Here is a 15,241-nt window from a genome sequence, read left to right on the forward strand (position 1 = left end):
TCGAAGCGTCATGGCTTCCGATATGAAACTGATAAATTTATCAATGAAGTAATTCATTGTTGTCCTCCCAGAGGACTGGTGCCCCATTTCAACGAGAGTAAATCCTAAAATATGGCGTTAACGCTACACCTACACAGAGGGAACGGTGGTCTGACATCATCTGAAATTGAGACTCCTCATGAAGACCTGCAGTGACAGAGGGTTTCATTCAGTTGAATTTTGTTATGAGACCCTCCAACAAGACTCAGGTCTGTGGACCAGTGTCTCCACAGTGTTAATGTGGCTGTTAGTGGAGCTTTAGGTCTCTCTGAGCAAAAGTACAAATACTCATGTTGAGTCAAAACAACAACAAACAAGTTAAACTTCTGATTTCTTACCATCATTTAGACTTAAAAAGGAGAATATTTGACATAATATCTCACATTATCAATTCATGTCACATTTTCAACATCATACTGAACTTTGTTTTTCCTGGTGGAAATACAACAAAAGTAACTGACTCATTTCCTTCACATAAATCTAAATGTGACAGCTGACAAAGAGCTGAAACAGCAGTGGTTTTGCAGAAACCGTCACAGAATCAACTACAGTGTCAGTGAAGGGTCATTTACTGACGAATGTGGATTGTCAGTGCAGAAGATCTCAGGATGTTCTCAGATTTTCATCACCTGTTTTCATCTCAGGATAACAGGACAGACAAAATATCAGCAGGAAGAATTCACTGCATGCAAACCTTTAATACCCAGACACGAAGGAAAGCACTGCTTCACCTACCTCAAAGGATAAGTGGAGTGTTTGGCTCCCAATCATATTACAAAAACACACACAGAGAAGGTCAGGCTTCAGATAATGAAGCTCATCAGTCCACGCTCATTTCCTGCTTGTTTTCACAGTTGAACCAGTACCAGTCCCTGCTCTTGTGATGGTGTCCTCTGGAGCAGGCTGAGGTTCTCATATCACAACAAATACAAGGTAAAAACAGACAATAGAACAGTCAAAGACGCCCAAACATGTCTCTGTCCCAGTTCAGAGGTCCTGAGGAAGGGAATCTGGATCAGGAAAAACATCTGGATACCTAATGGGTACACTGAAGTCAGATAACTGAGGTCCAATCACTGAGGTAAAGTGTCCTCGGCCAAGTTGATGAACTAAAATGACTAAATTATTCATTGTTAATTAATTGTATAAATGTGTGTGAATGGGTGAATGTGTGATGTGAAGTTCTTTGAGTGGTCCATAAGACTAGAAAAGCTCTGTATAAGTGCAGTTCATTTACCATTTATTCTTGTGACATGTATATAAAGGCAGGCCGCGCTGACCTGGATCTGGATCAGAACACTGGAATCACAGTACTCTGTGCCGGAGTCACAGTAGTCTGTACTGGGATTCACAGTAGTCTGTACTGGGAGTCACAGTAGTCTGTACTGGAGTCACAGTAGTCTGTAATGGGAGTCACAGTAGTCTGTAATAGGAGTCACAGTATTCTGAACTGGAATCACGTTAGTCTGTACTGGGAGTCACAGTAGTGAATGGGTGAATGTGTGGTGGGAAGTTCTTTGAGTGGTCCATAAGACTAGAAAAGCTGTGTATAAGTGCGGTTCATTTACCATTTATTCTTGTGACATGTATATAAAGGCAGGCCGCGCTGACCTGGATCTGGATCAGAACACTGGAATCACAGTACTCTGTGCCAGAGTCACATTAATCTGTACTGGGAGTCACAGTATTCTGTACTGGAGTCACATTAGTCTGTACTGGGAGTCACAGTAGTTTGTTCTGGAGTCACAGTAGTCTTGACTGGGAGTCATAGTATTCTGTACTGGAGCCACAGTATCCTGTACTGGAGTCATAGTAGTATCTACTGGAGTCACAGTTGTATCTACTGGAGTCACAGTAGTCTGTACTGGGAGTCACAGTATTCTACGCTGGAGTCACAGTAGTCTGTACCGGGAGTACAGACTCATGCTCAGATATCTTTAACTTATGTTGTGTATAACAGGAATAACTACATAGACACAGCGCTTTTTGTTTTGAAATCTTTTTTTTTCTGTTTTTTTCCAAAGTCAATGAGAAATCGTGCTGAATAATTGTGATCTCAATATTGCTCAAAATAATCATGATTTTGATCAATAATGAATAAATTGAATTGAATGATTGAATAATGATTTTTGCCATAATCGAGCAGCCCCTGTCTGTACTGGAGTCAAAGTAGTCTTTACTGGGTCAGAGTAGCCTGTCCTGGGAGTCACAGTATTCTGTACTGGAGTCACAGTAGTCTGTACTGGAGTCAAAGTAGTCTGTACTGGGAGTCACAGTATTCTGCCAGTCCATTGTCTCCATAAGGTCTGCTGGGCACCAAATCAGTCGTCACACCTGCTCCATGTTGAGATGAAGTCCAGACCTTAAAACAGACGGTCCACGTGCTGAGTCCACTCCAGCACTGTCCTCTGGTGAGTGTTTTACATGAGAGCACAGCTTTTAGCTTTGGTCTGCTGATAGTGAGTCGTTACTCCAGTGGACACGTCTCTCCCACTGTGAGACGTCCTCTTGGTGGCTCTGGAGGACTTCCTCCTCTTCATGTTCTTGCTGGTCTCGTTGATGCAGGCCAGCGTGGCCACGTGAAAGATGTCTCTGACACTGTTCTCAGACTGCAGAGACGAACACTCCAGGTAGGGGGCGCTCAGCTGCTTGGCTGTGTTGGAGCCCTGGGAAAGGAAACAACAGGTCAGGTAGTCCAGGGGGAGAGTCAACAATGTGGAGGTTTTGTGGGAAGGGTGGGGGTCTTGTGTGAGCTGATCAGCCTGCTGGCTCTCTCACAGTCGGATACCCCTGGATTAACAACAGTTCATCAGACAATCAACTCACAGCTCAGGTTATTTAATTACGATCAGCTGATTGTGTTTATATCTGGACCACATCCATGAAGAATAGTGTGCTACACCTTCATCACCAACCAAAAACAACCATGATGACACACAACATATGAAAATGTGACACCTTCCTCACACATGGATAATGATGGTCTTGATGAAGAGTTTCAAACCAGAACCAGGTTCAATAGAATCAGACTGATTTGATCCTGACCCACCTGATCATAGGAGACTGGAGTGTGTCTGCTGTGGGACCTGGTGAAGAGGTCTGTGCGCAGGTCTGACTTACAGCCCACCAGCAGCACCTTGGTGTTGGGACAGAACTCTTGGACCTCTGCTCTCCACTGGACAGAGGGAACCAAGAGCAGAACATCATACCACATAATTTACCCAAAACCATGTTCATGGGAGGGAACGTTAGAAACTCTGAGGATATACCCTCTCTTCTTTTCAAATAACCACTGTGAACTATTCAACATCAACATTCAACAAGGACTCTCCTCACACTCACCTTCTTGAGGACGCTGTCTAATGTCTCTGGTCTGCTGATATCAAAGCAGATGAGGACTGCATCAGCGTCAGGGTAGGAGAGAGGACGCACGTTGTCGTAGTAGGGAGAACCTTTAAAGAGACATCTGCTGGTCAGTAAACATGGTTCCAGAGTAATTGAGGTGTCGTTCAGAGACTCTGAAGTTTCTCAGACATCACTGTGATGTATGTGACAGTCAGTCAGAGATGAACTGGATGTTGTCATTACACTCACTGTCTACTGTCATAGAGTCAGTAATTTCCTGTTTTCAAATTTAATTATGTGTTTGGTTCACCTGGTTAATCTGTGCCATTCAAATGGCCCTGTTTGAAACCATCTCTGTTTTCTACTGAACAACATGATGATCATCAGGTCTGAAGGTGTATCAGCTTTTTACATGATCTCTAGACTAGGTTATAGAAGCTGTGTTACGGCTGTAAGAACACAGGCTGTGGTCGACTACATATTCTGATACTGGACTGTTAGAGAAAGTGGTTCACAACAATAACGGAGGCTCAGATGTGATGCAGACATGGTGCAGATGTGATAATGGAGTTCTGAAAGTAATAAACCTCCAGACAAGCCAGGACTGGATTAATGCTATGACTAGCTACATCATGATCAGTGTTAATATACTGTGTCTATACCATGGTCAACAGGACCGGATCAGACCAGGTATTAACATGTGACCAGGGCATCCATTTACTGTCATACAAACTAACACCTAACACACAGTGAAGCAGAGGCTGATGGGAATGCCATTAGCTTTGACCATATCTGCTCATAAACCAGAACACTGACACTCACCCACAGAAGCGTTGTACCTCAAAACCATGAGTAGATGTGAAGATACCTGACTTGCTAATGTCATAAGGATCTATCCTCTGGAGACCAAACACAACCCTCACCACAAAACGCACAGATATCACACCCACACAACTGTGACCACAGCTCAGGGAGAAGGGGGTCCACATCACTGTGGACCAGCAGGAGCTGGGTCAGTCTGCTCTCAGCTGTATGAATGAGACAGGTCCAGTCCTGCAGGGAAAATCCAACTCTCTCTGCTCAGGAGACAGGGATGCCTACAGAAGAGCGAGGGCAGACCTGGGAAGAGGCATCAAAGTTGCTAAACAGGAGTACAAACAACGCATTGATGTGGCAAAGTATCAAGACCCTCACTGACTACAAACAAAGCCACAGAAGAAATGCTTTGAGACTGGTCCTGTCCCACATCAAGGCCCACATACCCCCCGATCTTGACCAACATCAGTTTACCGACAAGACCAACAGATCCACGGAGGATGCCATCTCTTTAGAACTTCACACTGCTCTTACTCACGTGGAAGATCCCAAAACTTACATCAGGATGCCCTTTGTCGATTTGAGTTCAGCCTTGAACACCATCACCCCGAAGAAGCTGGTCAACATATTGCAAACTCTGTCTCTGTCTGTGGATTAAGGACTACCTTACCAGCAGATCCCAGCATGTCAAACTAGAAAATCACATCTCACCCTCAACACTGGTTCCCCCCAAGGCTGTGTCCTCAGCCCACTCCTCTACTCCCTCTCCACCTACGACTGCACTCCCATCCATAGTATCAACACCATAATCAAATTCACAGATCATTGTGGGCCTGATAATCAACAATGAGGAGACTGCCTACAGGGAAGAGGTCCACATACTAAATGGTGCGAAAACAACAACCTCATCATCAACACCAAAAAGACAAAAGAGGTCACTGTTGACTTCAGGAAAAACAAAACACACCACACTGGGCTGTGCAACAATGGGGAGGAGGTTGAGCAGGTTGAGAGTTTCAAAAACCAGGGAGTCCAAATATCAGATGACCTGACCTGGAGTGTGAACACCGCACTCTTGGTCAACAAGGCCCAACAACCCTCTTCTTCCTGAGGACCCTAAAGCGCAACAAACCTGTGAACTGCTGATCAACTGTTACCACTGTGTGACACAGAGCATTTTAACATTCTGTTGCACAGTATGTTCCTTGAGCTGTACTGAAGAGGATAGACCTGCAGCAGGTCCTGAAGACAGCGCAGTGGGTTGTTGGCTCCCCTTTATCTAAACTGAGAGACAACCACTCCTGCCGTCTCTGCAGAGGGGCGGGCAGTATCAGGAGTGACCCCTCTCACACTGGTCACCACTTGTTTGCCACTCTCCCCTCTGACCCCCAACCCCCTGGAATATAAACAATAGATAAACAATGACTGACCTGTTGCCCCAGAGATTGACCGACTTTGTCTCATGACCTGTTGCAGCTATACCTGTGCAATAATACAGCTATACTGAGCAATATTGATAATTCTTCATCTTCGTCGTATCCCGCTTATCCGGATCCGGGTCGCGGGGGCAGCAGCCTCAGCAAAGAGGTCCAGACGGCCCTCTCCCCAGCCACTTCCACCAGCTCCTCAGGGAGAATCCCGAGGCGTTCCAAGGCCAGCCGAGAGATATAATCCCTCCAGCGTGTCCTTGGTTGGCCCCGAGGCCTCCTCCTGGTGGGACATGCCCGAAACACCTCCCCGGGGAGGTGTCCAGGAGGCATCCTCACCAGATGCCCGAACCACCTCAACTGGCTCCTCTCGACATGGAGGAGCAGCGGCTCTACTCCGAGTCCCTCCCGGATGACCGAGCTCCTCACCCTATCTCTAAGGCTGAGCCCGGCCACCCTGCGGGGGAAACTCATTTCGGCCGCTTGTATTTGCGATCTCGTTCTTTCGGTCATTACCCAAAACTCATGACCATAGGTTTAGGATTGGAACGTAGATCGACCGGTAAATCGAGAGCTTCGCCTTCCGATTTAGCTCCCTCTTCCCCACAATGACCGGTTCAGCGCCCGCATCACTGCTGACGCCGCCCCAATCCGCCTATCGATCTCCCGTTCCATCCCACCCTCACTCGTGAACAAGATCCCGAGATACTTAAACTCCTCCACCTGAGGCAGAGCCTCCCCCCCCGACCCGGAGTGGGCAATCCACCCGTTTCCAGCTGAGAACTTGGAGGTGCTGATCTTCATCCCAGCCGCTTCACACTCGGCTGCAAACCGCCCAAGCGAGAGCTGAAGGTCGGCGCTCGATGAAGCTAAGAGGACCACATCATCCGCAAAAAGCAGAGACGAGATCCTCCCGCCACCGAACCCAAACCCCTCCACCACCCAGCTGCGCCTAGAAATTCTGTCCATAAAAGTTATGAACATGGGGCGTCGTGTAGCGTAGTGGTCTAAGCAGGCGCCCCATGTGTAGAGGCTATAGTCCTCGCTGCAGTTGGCCCCGGTTCGAATCCCGCATCGGACGGCCTTTCGCTGCATGTCATTCCCCCTCTCTCTGCCTCCCTGTTTCCTGTCACTCTCCACTATACTGTCCATTAAAGGCATAAAAAGCCCAAAAAAATATACTTTAAAAAAAAAAAAAAAAAAAAAAAGTTATGAACAGAACCGGTGACAAAGGGCAGCACTGGCGGAGTCCAGCCCTCACCGGGAACAGGTCCGACTTACTGCCGGCTACGTGAACCAGACTCACACTCCTTTTGTACAGGGACTTAAATATTGATAATTCATAGTTCATAATTATAGTTATATCATTGGTGTTATGTGTATATTTTAATTTAAATATATATTTGAATGAATTTAGCCTTCATTATTTGAATATATCCTGCCAAGAGGATTGCTGCCAAACTTATTTTGTTGTTTTTTTTACAGTAAATAATCTATCCATCTATCCACAGTCATCTTATTTTTGTTTGACAAATACCAGATATCCATTCATTAATGAAGCCACTACACACACAGGAAGCTGAGAGTTGTATCTCTGGTATAACGTATCCTCATAACCAGTCTGTACAGTGGATCTTCATTCATGGTAAGACTGATATAAGCTCTTCTGTCACTGTGAGGAAGGCAGGGCCTTTAGTCTGCTTTTATTTTGCAGGCCCACACTGACACTCAAGAGGGTACAGTTCACAGGCACATCATTGTGTTAGAAATTGTTTGTCTGTTTATCTTCTGTTACACTACACTACACTCTTCTGAGACACTACTATCATCTGTAACTACAGTAACCAAGGTCTTGTACATAAGGATGCAGAAAAAAGTAACTTAGAGAGAACTGATCAGATCTAGTTCCAGTGAGGCCTGACACAGGTGGCAGACCATGTTCAGGATCAGTAGAGTCTTCACGCATATACAGGTGAAGACTACAGACTGGTCTAATTTGGGATACAGTGCAGAAATCTGTTGACACTATGTGATACCTGGGTCATACAGTCTCTGTAGGACTTGGAGGTACTCTGGTTCCCCTGCTGATATTCTGCTGCTCACCATTTTCTGGGTTCAGTCATCCAATGAACACACACAAAAACCATGCGTACACCATTTCCCACACATTCATTGTTCTTTATTAACACAGACTGTGTCACATCACTCATTTCATTGACCATATGTACACACGGTTTTCCAAAGTGATCCCAGTTACAGTGAAGTATGCCTCATTAAGACTCTCTACTCCCAATAAATGAAGTTCAGAGTAAAACAGGACTTTACATTTGGACACTGATGCACATTTTTGCCTCACGTTCATAATTTCCCCAATTTCACAATTGGTGAAATTGTGCTTCTTTGTCATCTTTCTTTTCTGTGCCATGCCTGCTAACTAAGCCTCAACCTCCCATGCTGCGAACTGAAGTCAACACTGAAGAACAAAAAACTACAGTTCCTCTAATGACCACTATAGTCTGGCTCCAACAGTCAGTCAATCCCCACAAGCCGTGTTTCGACTAAAGTGTTTCGACCAAAATGTTCTTTCTTCAGGAACTAAAAGGTTCCTGTGGCCCATTGTTGTCTGCATTTCCACCATTATAACATGACATTATATTATTCACAGCACTTTGAGGACATAACATGAACGAAAATGTGAGACAAATTGCGACCCATATATATTCAATACAGGACGCAGCATTTTATTTTTAAATACAGGACGATTCCGTATTATACATGACGGGTGGCAACCCTCGCCACTCCAGGTGTTGCGGTCCTTTATTTTGTTGAGGTCCTGTTTCACTTATTTTATCTTCTCCCGGACCTGTTTCACGGTGTGGAAAATGTGTTTGCTCACTCGGTGCTCACCCACTGCATACTTTTAAAGATGGCGGGTGAAATAAAATGCAGCAAGTACTCGACCAGTCAGAAATGTTCAGCACTGCAGACCACACCCCCCAAAGTTCCTGAACCTTTGGAAAGTACTGGTCCTGGTTCCTGGGGAAAGTTCCTGCGGTGGAAACGTGGCTATAGTCTCCCATGTTAAAATGTCCAACTTTACAGTAGAAATAAGCATGTTTACAGCCTGGTACAAAAAACATTTTTGGTCTCGAGCAAATTTCCTCTGTGACGACCCTTTCCATTCTCCAGGCATGTTGCCTCACTCTTTTCTTGTAGTTCTGGGAGTTGGCTGGAAGGCAGAGCTGGGAGGGTGGCTAGTTAATACCTTCCCATTTGGGCAGGACCTCAAAAAGGCATGAAGGTCCGCCCCTCTGGTAGTCTCTCTCTCTCAGTTGGGCCTGCTGCAGCCACTACAGCCTGTTTCTCTCTTTGTTTGGTTTGTTGCATTTTACAACACACATTACACCATATTTTCACTCATCCACACACCTCTGACACGACTGATGACTCTCTTAATTACACACCCCATTTGTTAATTACCTTGTGTTGGGAATCGTCATTCAAGAGACCAGATGTTTCTTTGCACCAAAGTCTCTGCTCCACCCACGCCCCACCTCTTTATCTATTTTTGGATTAGCTGGGAGTTAGGGGCGGGGTCAGACACTGCCAAGATGGCAATGGTGGCGCAGCTCACTCTGAGCTTTAAAACTGCTCTTCAGAGACCTGTGAGCAGTGTTGTGCTAATGAGCGAATCAGTTTACAAACAGTTTACGACAGTTTTATTGCATGCATGACTTCTCGGTACAGACGCATCTGCTACTGCTGAAGCCAGTTTGTTTGAGCATTTGAAGCAGTTTTATGAACAAACAAGTGAAGACTCAGACGGATTATATTTATATACAGTTTTAAATGTAACTCATGTCTGTGATTCTTCAGTGGTATATACAATATTTCGTTTAGTTTGGGAGTGGCAGTGATTTGGGGATGGTGATGGATGGGTAGAAGGAGGTTCTATTGAAAAAGAATAGCAGCCTATTTATTTTTAAAAAATGGAACATATTAACATGAACTAGTTCATCTGTATGAACTTTGAACTAGTTCTTTTTAAGTGTGAACTGGCACAACACTGCCTGTGAGTGAAGTCATAGAAGCTATGTCCATCTTTATTTACAGTTTATGCTGTAAATAAAGTGGCACAGAGAGTGTTTTTATGTAAACAGGTTAGGAGTGGAAATGAGGCTAATGCACATGCAACCAATTTCTCAATGAGTGATATTTGTAAAGCAGAACCATGTGTTTTATACATCTGGCCCCTGGTCTCTTGATGTTCTTCATCTGATTCACCAGGGGCAGGGTTTCTCATGTTAAACAAACAAAGACATCTCTGCTGTGGTATGAGGCCTTTCAATGGGAACCTTCCAGACAGAGAGCAGACCAGGAATCTCTCTTTTACACTGGGATATCCACTGATGTGATGTACATATGTATGTTAGTGATCAGTGCTGGTTCATGTTGTATTGTGCTGCAGGAGAAACTATGTATATGTCAGAGTATAATCACAGTCTCAGAGTGACTCCTGACTCCTCAGAGAGAGTCTGAGGAGGAGCAGCAGGAGGAGGATTCAGATCTGCAGTCCACCAACAGCCTTTAAAATAAAGGAGGGGGAAACACAAAGTTAGGGAGTGTCTAAGCTGAACACCCTGACCGAAGGGAGGGGGGCTGCCTGTGGTGAAGCAGGGGTGTAAGCTGTGATTTATCCAACAGCAGAGAGTTCCACAGAAAGACGATGACGCTGTCTGTCTGGAATGTCGACCAGTACTGGATAGAAACTCAGAGTCGGATTTCACTGCAGCCAACATATAAAATGTTCCCAGCAGCCCACTACCCAGACACACACACATACACACACACACACACGCACACGCACACGCACACGCACACACACACACACACACACACACACACACACAGTATCAGGGAATCACTGCTGCCTCCACAGTGAGGACCTGTTCTTCAAAGAGAACATAACAAAGGAACATCCACTCAGTCAGATCACGTTTTCTGAGTCCACACTCAGTCCACAAGCTGGAGGGAGTCATCTCCTGTAGACCAGCTGGGAGGGTGGGCTGAACGTTAACCCCCCTCCCCCAACTCCCAGCAGCACCTCACAGCCCCCACCCCATGGTTTCTGCAGCTGGATGTCAAACTATGAAACTATAAAACTATAAAATTACATGATATTCCAAAAACCAACCCTAACACAGGCAGATCAGTGATTCAGCTTCTCGCCATGGTTCTATTCCTATGAGGTTCTGAATCAAGTCTGGTTTTACAGATGCTCCTGACTCTCAGGTTTAGTATCTGCACCAACTGTCTTAAAAGAGTGTTTGTTTAAACCCGAAAAATCCAATCGAGTGAGACGTTTTTCCTCCAGTTTATCACATAATGTCACTTTCAGCTAAACTCCATCTATCAAATCAATAATTTAAATTTATAAACACACAAGTTTTGATTCAGTATTAAAAAGAACAAACTGGGACTGGGATCAGGTTCCACTCTGTTTAGAGACACCAAAGGCTGCATACAACTTTCTTCACATCTGCAGTGGTCCTCCCAAACATCTGGAAACAGCACAAATACTCCACAAAACTGAGGAGAAGCAGGGAGCCATGGACGTCAGGCTGCTACAGGCCCCTCCTCCTTCACTGGGGTCATGGCCTTGACCAAGCCCCAGGGTTCAGGACTAGTGGCTGGTGTAAAAACCACCTGACACAGTGGACCACAGACCTTCAATAAACCTGGTTCCAGATCATCAGCATATGAACGACAACCTAGAACTAGTCACAGATAACAGTGTCACAGCTACAGTAACAGTGTCACAGCAGAGTGACAGCTAACAGGGTGATAGCTAACAGAGTCAAAGCTAACAGGGTCACAGCTAACAGAGTCACACTAATAGAGTCAGAGTCACAGCTAACAGGGTCACAGCTAACAGGGTCACAGCTAACAGGGTCACAGCTAACAGGGCCACAGCTAACAGGGCTAGACAGTATTCAGAGTATAATGTGCTCAAATAGAACCCAGTGAGAATCTGTAATGACTGATTCTGATGGTTAGAGTTACGATATGAAATGTTGCCACTATAAGTGTGTAAAACAAATGGACCTGTGTTATATGTGTTGTTGAGGTGTGTTCTTACATTATCACAAACATTTCCATCAGTTTTCAAACCAGCAAAATCAGCAATTTTAATCATGGCGAAGTTTCATTCAGTGATGTTAACAGCAGATCAGCTCCTCTGAGACGTCCTGTGTCTGCTGAACAGTGTCACTGAGTTTAAGATGAAACTGTTTTATTCAGTGTTTCTACCGGTTCTAATCACCTGGTCCTCTGTGCATAATCCAGCTCCAGGTAAAAACCTCCTGAACCACTGAAGTTATCCAAACTAGAGGAGCTGACTGCAGGGAGAGTGCGAGAGGACCAGTGATGTACTGTTAACTCAGACTGACTGATATCATCACCATGTGTTAGTCATCATGGAGTGATGGTGTCCTGTCCTCCCTCCACAGCTGTCTGTCCATCTGAGTTCTTAAGGAACTGGTTCATGAAGACTGGTGAGGGAAGGATTGAACCCTCATTGATACATATTAATGTCCATTATTAATTATTCCACGAGTCACTGAAGTCTATTAAATTATATGTTATTTACAATTTATTAAATCAAATTAATCAAAGTTGACAAGCCTCTTAATGAACAATGAGAAGTATTATGAAGATAGAGTCAGTTTAACAGCAGTTTCCTCTGACTGAAGATTCATTATATTAGAAGTTTTAGTGTCAATGTGTTTTCTCCTCCTTTAGAGACTTAGACTTATTGATTATAATTAGTAATACAGTCATAGCAACTGGAAATAAAACAATGGTGAGTTATAATCAGTAGCCTGGGCCGGGCTTTAGATCACATGGACTGATTGATTACTAAACACTAAGGAATGAGTCTCAGTGAGTTTTGTCCTCCTGTCTCATCGCCTGCTCAGGGAGGGAGGGTCGGTGTGGGGGTGTGCTTACCTGAGGTGTCCCACAGCCGGAGATCCACCCGCTGCAGGTCCAGGTCGAAGCTGGCCGTGTAGTTCTCAAACACCGTGGGCACGTAGCACTGCGGAGGACACAGGACAGTGAGAGGACAGCCGTGGTATCAAGGGACAGGGGACAGGACCAGGACCTCTTACCTCAGGGAAGCAGTCTTTGGCGAACACGTTCAACAGAGCGCTTTTCCCGCACTCACTGTCTCCGACAACCACTATCTTACAGTTGACCGGGGCATCTGCGTCCATCCTGACCGCGGCCAAGACCCGCAACTTCCAGAGACAAGGAGGCGTCCTGAACCAGCAGCTCCGCTTGACTGAAACTAGTCTCACAGAGTCCGGCAGCAGTCTGGGTGGAGGGGTCCCACTGGAGAAGCCTGATGAAGCCTGATTGTTCTCGGTCCTCAGCACCAACTCCTCCTTCCAGCAGCGGAGGGCGGGGCTCCACTATGGGAATCCCGACTGGACCAGGCCAATGAGGAGGCAGGGAGGGGCCTTTATAGGGCCCCGAGCAGGGTGTGAATCCACATCAGTGAAGTCTGGCCTGATGAAGATGAATCCACAAAAATAGTCTGTGTTTCTAATGAGAATAATTAAGTATGATACCATAAACATGGTTCCCCTCACAGTACCACAGTCCTCCAGTCCTCCAGTCCTCCCGTCTCTGGACCTCCACATGACCTCCAGACCAGCTCCAGGTATCAGCATCACCCTCCATCATATTCTCTGATGACGGAGGAGGGGAGCTCTGACTCTCTCAGAGGTTTTCGCAGAAACTGAACACGCTCCACAGTGAAGCATGACCTTCGTCTTCGTCATTCGTATCAATGTTTCCTGTGACTGTGGCCCCGTTCTAAGGTCCTGAAGTTCCAGCTGGGGCCTGAGTGGGCCCCTCCATGGACCGGAGAGCCCCACTGTTTCAGTATGCGCAGAGTCCAACAGATAACATTTAGATTACATTACACGCTTAAATTCAAAGCGACTTACAAGTGATGTCAGCTCAGGGTCTCTTTAACCAGGACGCTGTGAAAGACTACAGGACATTAAATCAATTAAAAACAAGCAGGACACATAAAACAAGAATCAGGTGACTTTTATCCAGACTCTGCAGCCAACCAATCAGAAGAGAGGCTGAGAGGAGAGAAATGGATGGAAAGTGACATTTGTGAGGACCCACGCCTCCAGTTCCCTCCATGTTGTCACGGCACATTGTCATCAGTCCACATCCACAGAGCTCCTCCACTGAGACTCCACTACAGAGGCAGAGAAGAGCCACAGTGAGTCAAGCTTTCACCGGAGTACCACCACCACCACCACCACTACAATAACATCTGTTTTATTTCATCTGTGGTGTTTCCATTAGCAGGCTGTTTTTAGCTCAAAGGACAAAGGAAACATGTAGCTTTTATGTAATTCAGATGATAATAAAGAAACTAAATATTCAAAAACATCATCTGTAACTTTGCTTGTCAGCAGAAACAGCTGATGACGTAGGTGCACAGTGTTTTCATTGTGTCTTTACCAAGAGAAACATTTAGCTGTTTCAGAGGACAGACTGTGTCTGACAGGCCACTCACAGAGCAGTGTGTGTGTGTGTGTGTGTGTGTGTGTGTGTGTGTATGTGTGTGTGTGTGTGTCTGTGTGTGTACGAAGCAGGATTTGAGGTTATCGAGTCAGATTTAACTCGGGTTTTGTGTCCTACGATGGCGGTTCATTTGTTACCATGGTAACTGCTTCTGAAGTCCTATCCTGCTCTGGATCAGATCTAAAACCTGCCAACAACCAAACTACCGACCAATCAGATCACTGGAAAAACTGAGTCATCATTCCTACAGGATCCTGACAGGGACAAAAGAGTTTACAATGAAATGATCTTGAATGATGTTTTGCTGTTTGAGTCTTTCCATGTGCTACTCTGTTTTTAAAACAGAGCCTCTAACAAACAGAGGAGGGGTTATCACATTAAATAACTACAAAATAACTATTATAGCTTCATTTGAACTGAACGCAGCAGAATGCTGCTCAGTGCAGCAGAAATGTTTTTGATCCTCGACACATCAACATCAACTGTTGATGTTAGTGTTAATGTTAGTTATGCAAACCTCAAGTTGGAAAAAAGGACAGTTTTAATGAGCACTAAGGGAAAATGGTATAGGCAGGCAGGTAGATGAGCATGTTTGTTCTGGATCTTTAGCAGAGAGGCAGGTGCAGCTGAGGACAGATGATACACAGGATGAGCACAAGGAAGAATTACTCAAAAGTTTGAGCCAATAGGTACCACATAAGAGTAGGTATAATCCGGCAATGAGTGGATGAACTGCTGGGGTTCTTATACTGAGGTTGATGAAAGTGGATGAGATTCAGGTGTGCTGCACCGCCCACGGCCATAAAGCCTCCCTGGGGAATGACAGACTGGGAGGAGGGTGAAACACACTAGGAGCAGGAGAACAGGAGAGACAGAAGGAGAGAGAGATAGCGGAGGAAGGTGGAGATCCTGTCGTCATTAATGTTAATGTTGATGTTAATGATGATGTTGATGTTGATTTTAATGTTAATGCTAATGTTAATGTTGATGTTAATGATGATGTA

The 15,241-nt window shown here is 45.3% G+C and overlaps 1 protein-coding gene across 1 annotated transcript; it reads right to left on the bottom strand.

Moving 5' to 3' along the window:
• Positions 1 to 6: 6 nt before the first annotated feature.
• LOC130177305 (rho-related GTP-binding protein RhoE-like) lies at positions 7 to 13,583 on the bottom strand. The gene is made up of 5 exons (XM_056388906.1): positions 12,797 to 13,583; positions 12,636 to 12,723; positions 3,382 to 3,491; positions 3,089 to 3,214; positions 7 to 2,705 (listed from the first exon to the last, which is right to left on the bottom strand). Exons 1-5 carry the CDS (start codon positions 12,899 to 12,901, stop codon positions 2,460 to 2,462), a joined length of 675 nt encoding a protein of 224 aa, XP_056244881.1. The 5' UTR covers positions 12,902 to 13,583; the 3' UTR covers positions 7 to 2,459.
• Between the last annotated feature and the right edge of the window lie 1,658 nt (positions 13,584 to 15,241).

This window comes from Seriola aureovittata, chromosome 11 (genome assembly GCF_021018895.1).
Source record: "Seriola aureovittata isolate HTS-2021-v1 ecotype China chromosome 11, ASM2101889v1, whole genome shotgun sequence".
Taxonomy (NCBI): domain Eukaryota; kingdom Metazoa; phylum Chordata; class Actinopteri; order Carangiformes; family Carangidae; genus Seriola; species Seriola aureovittata.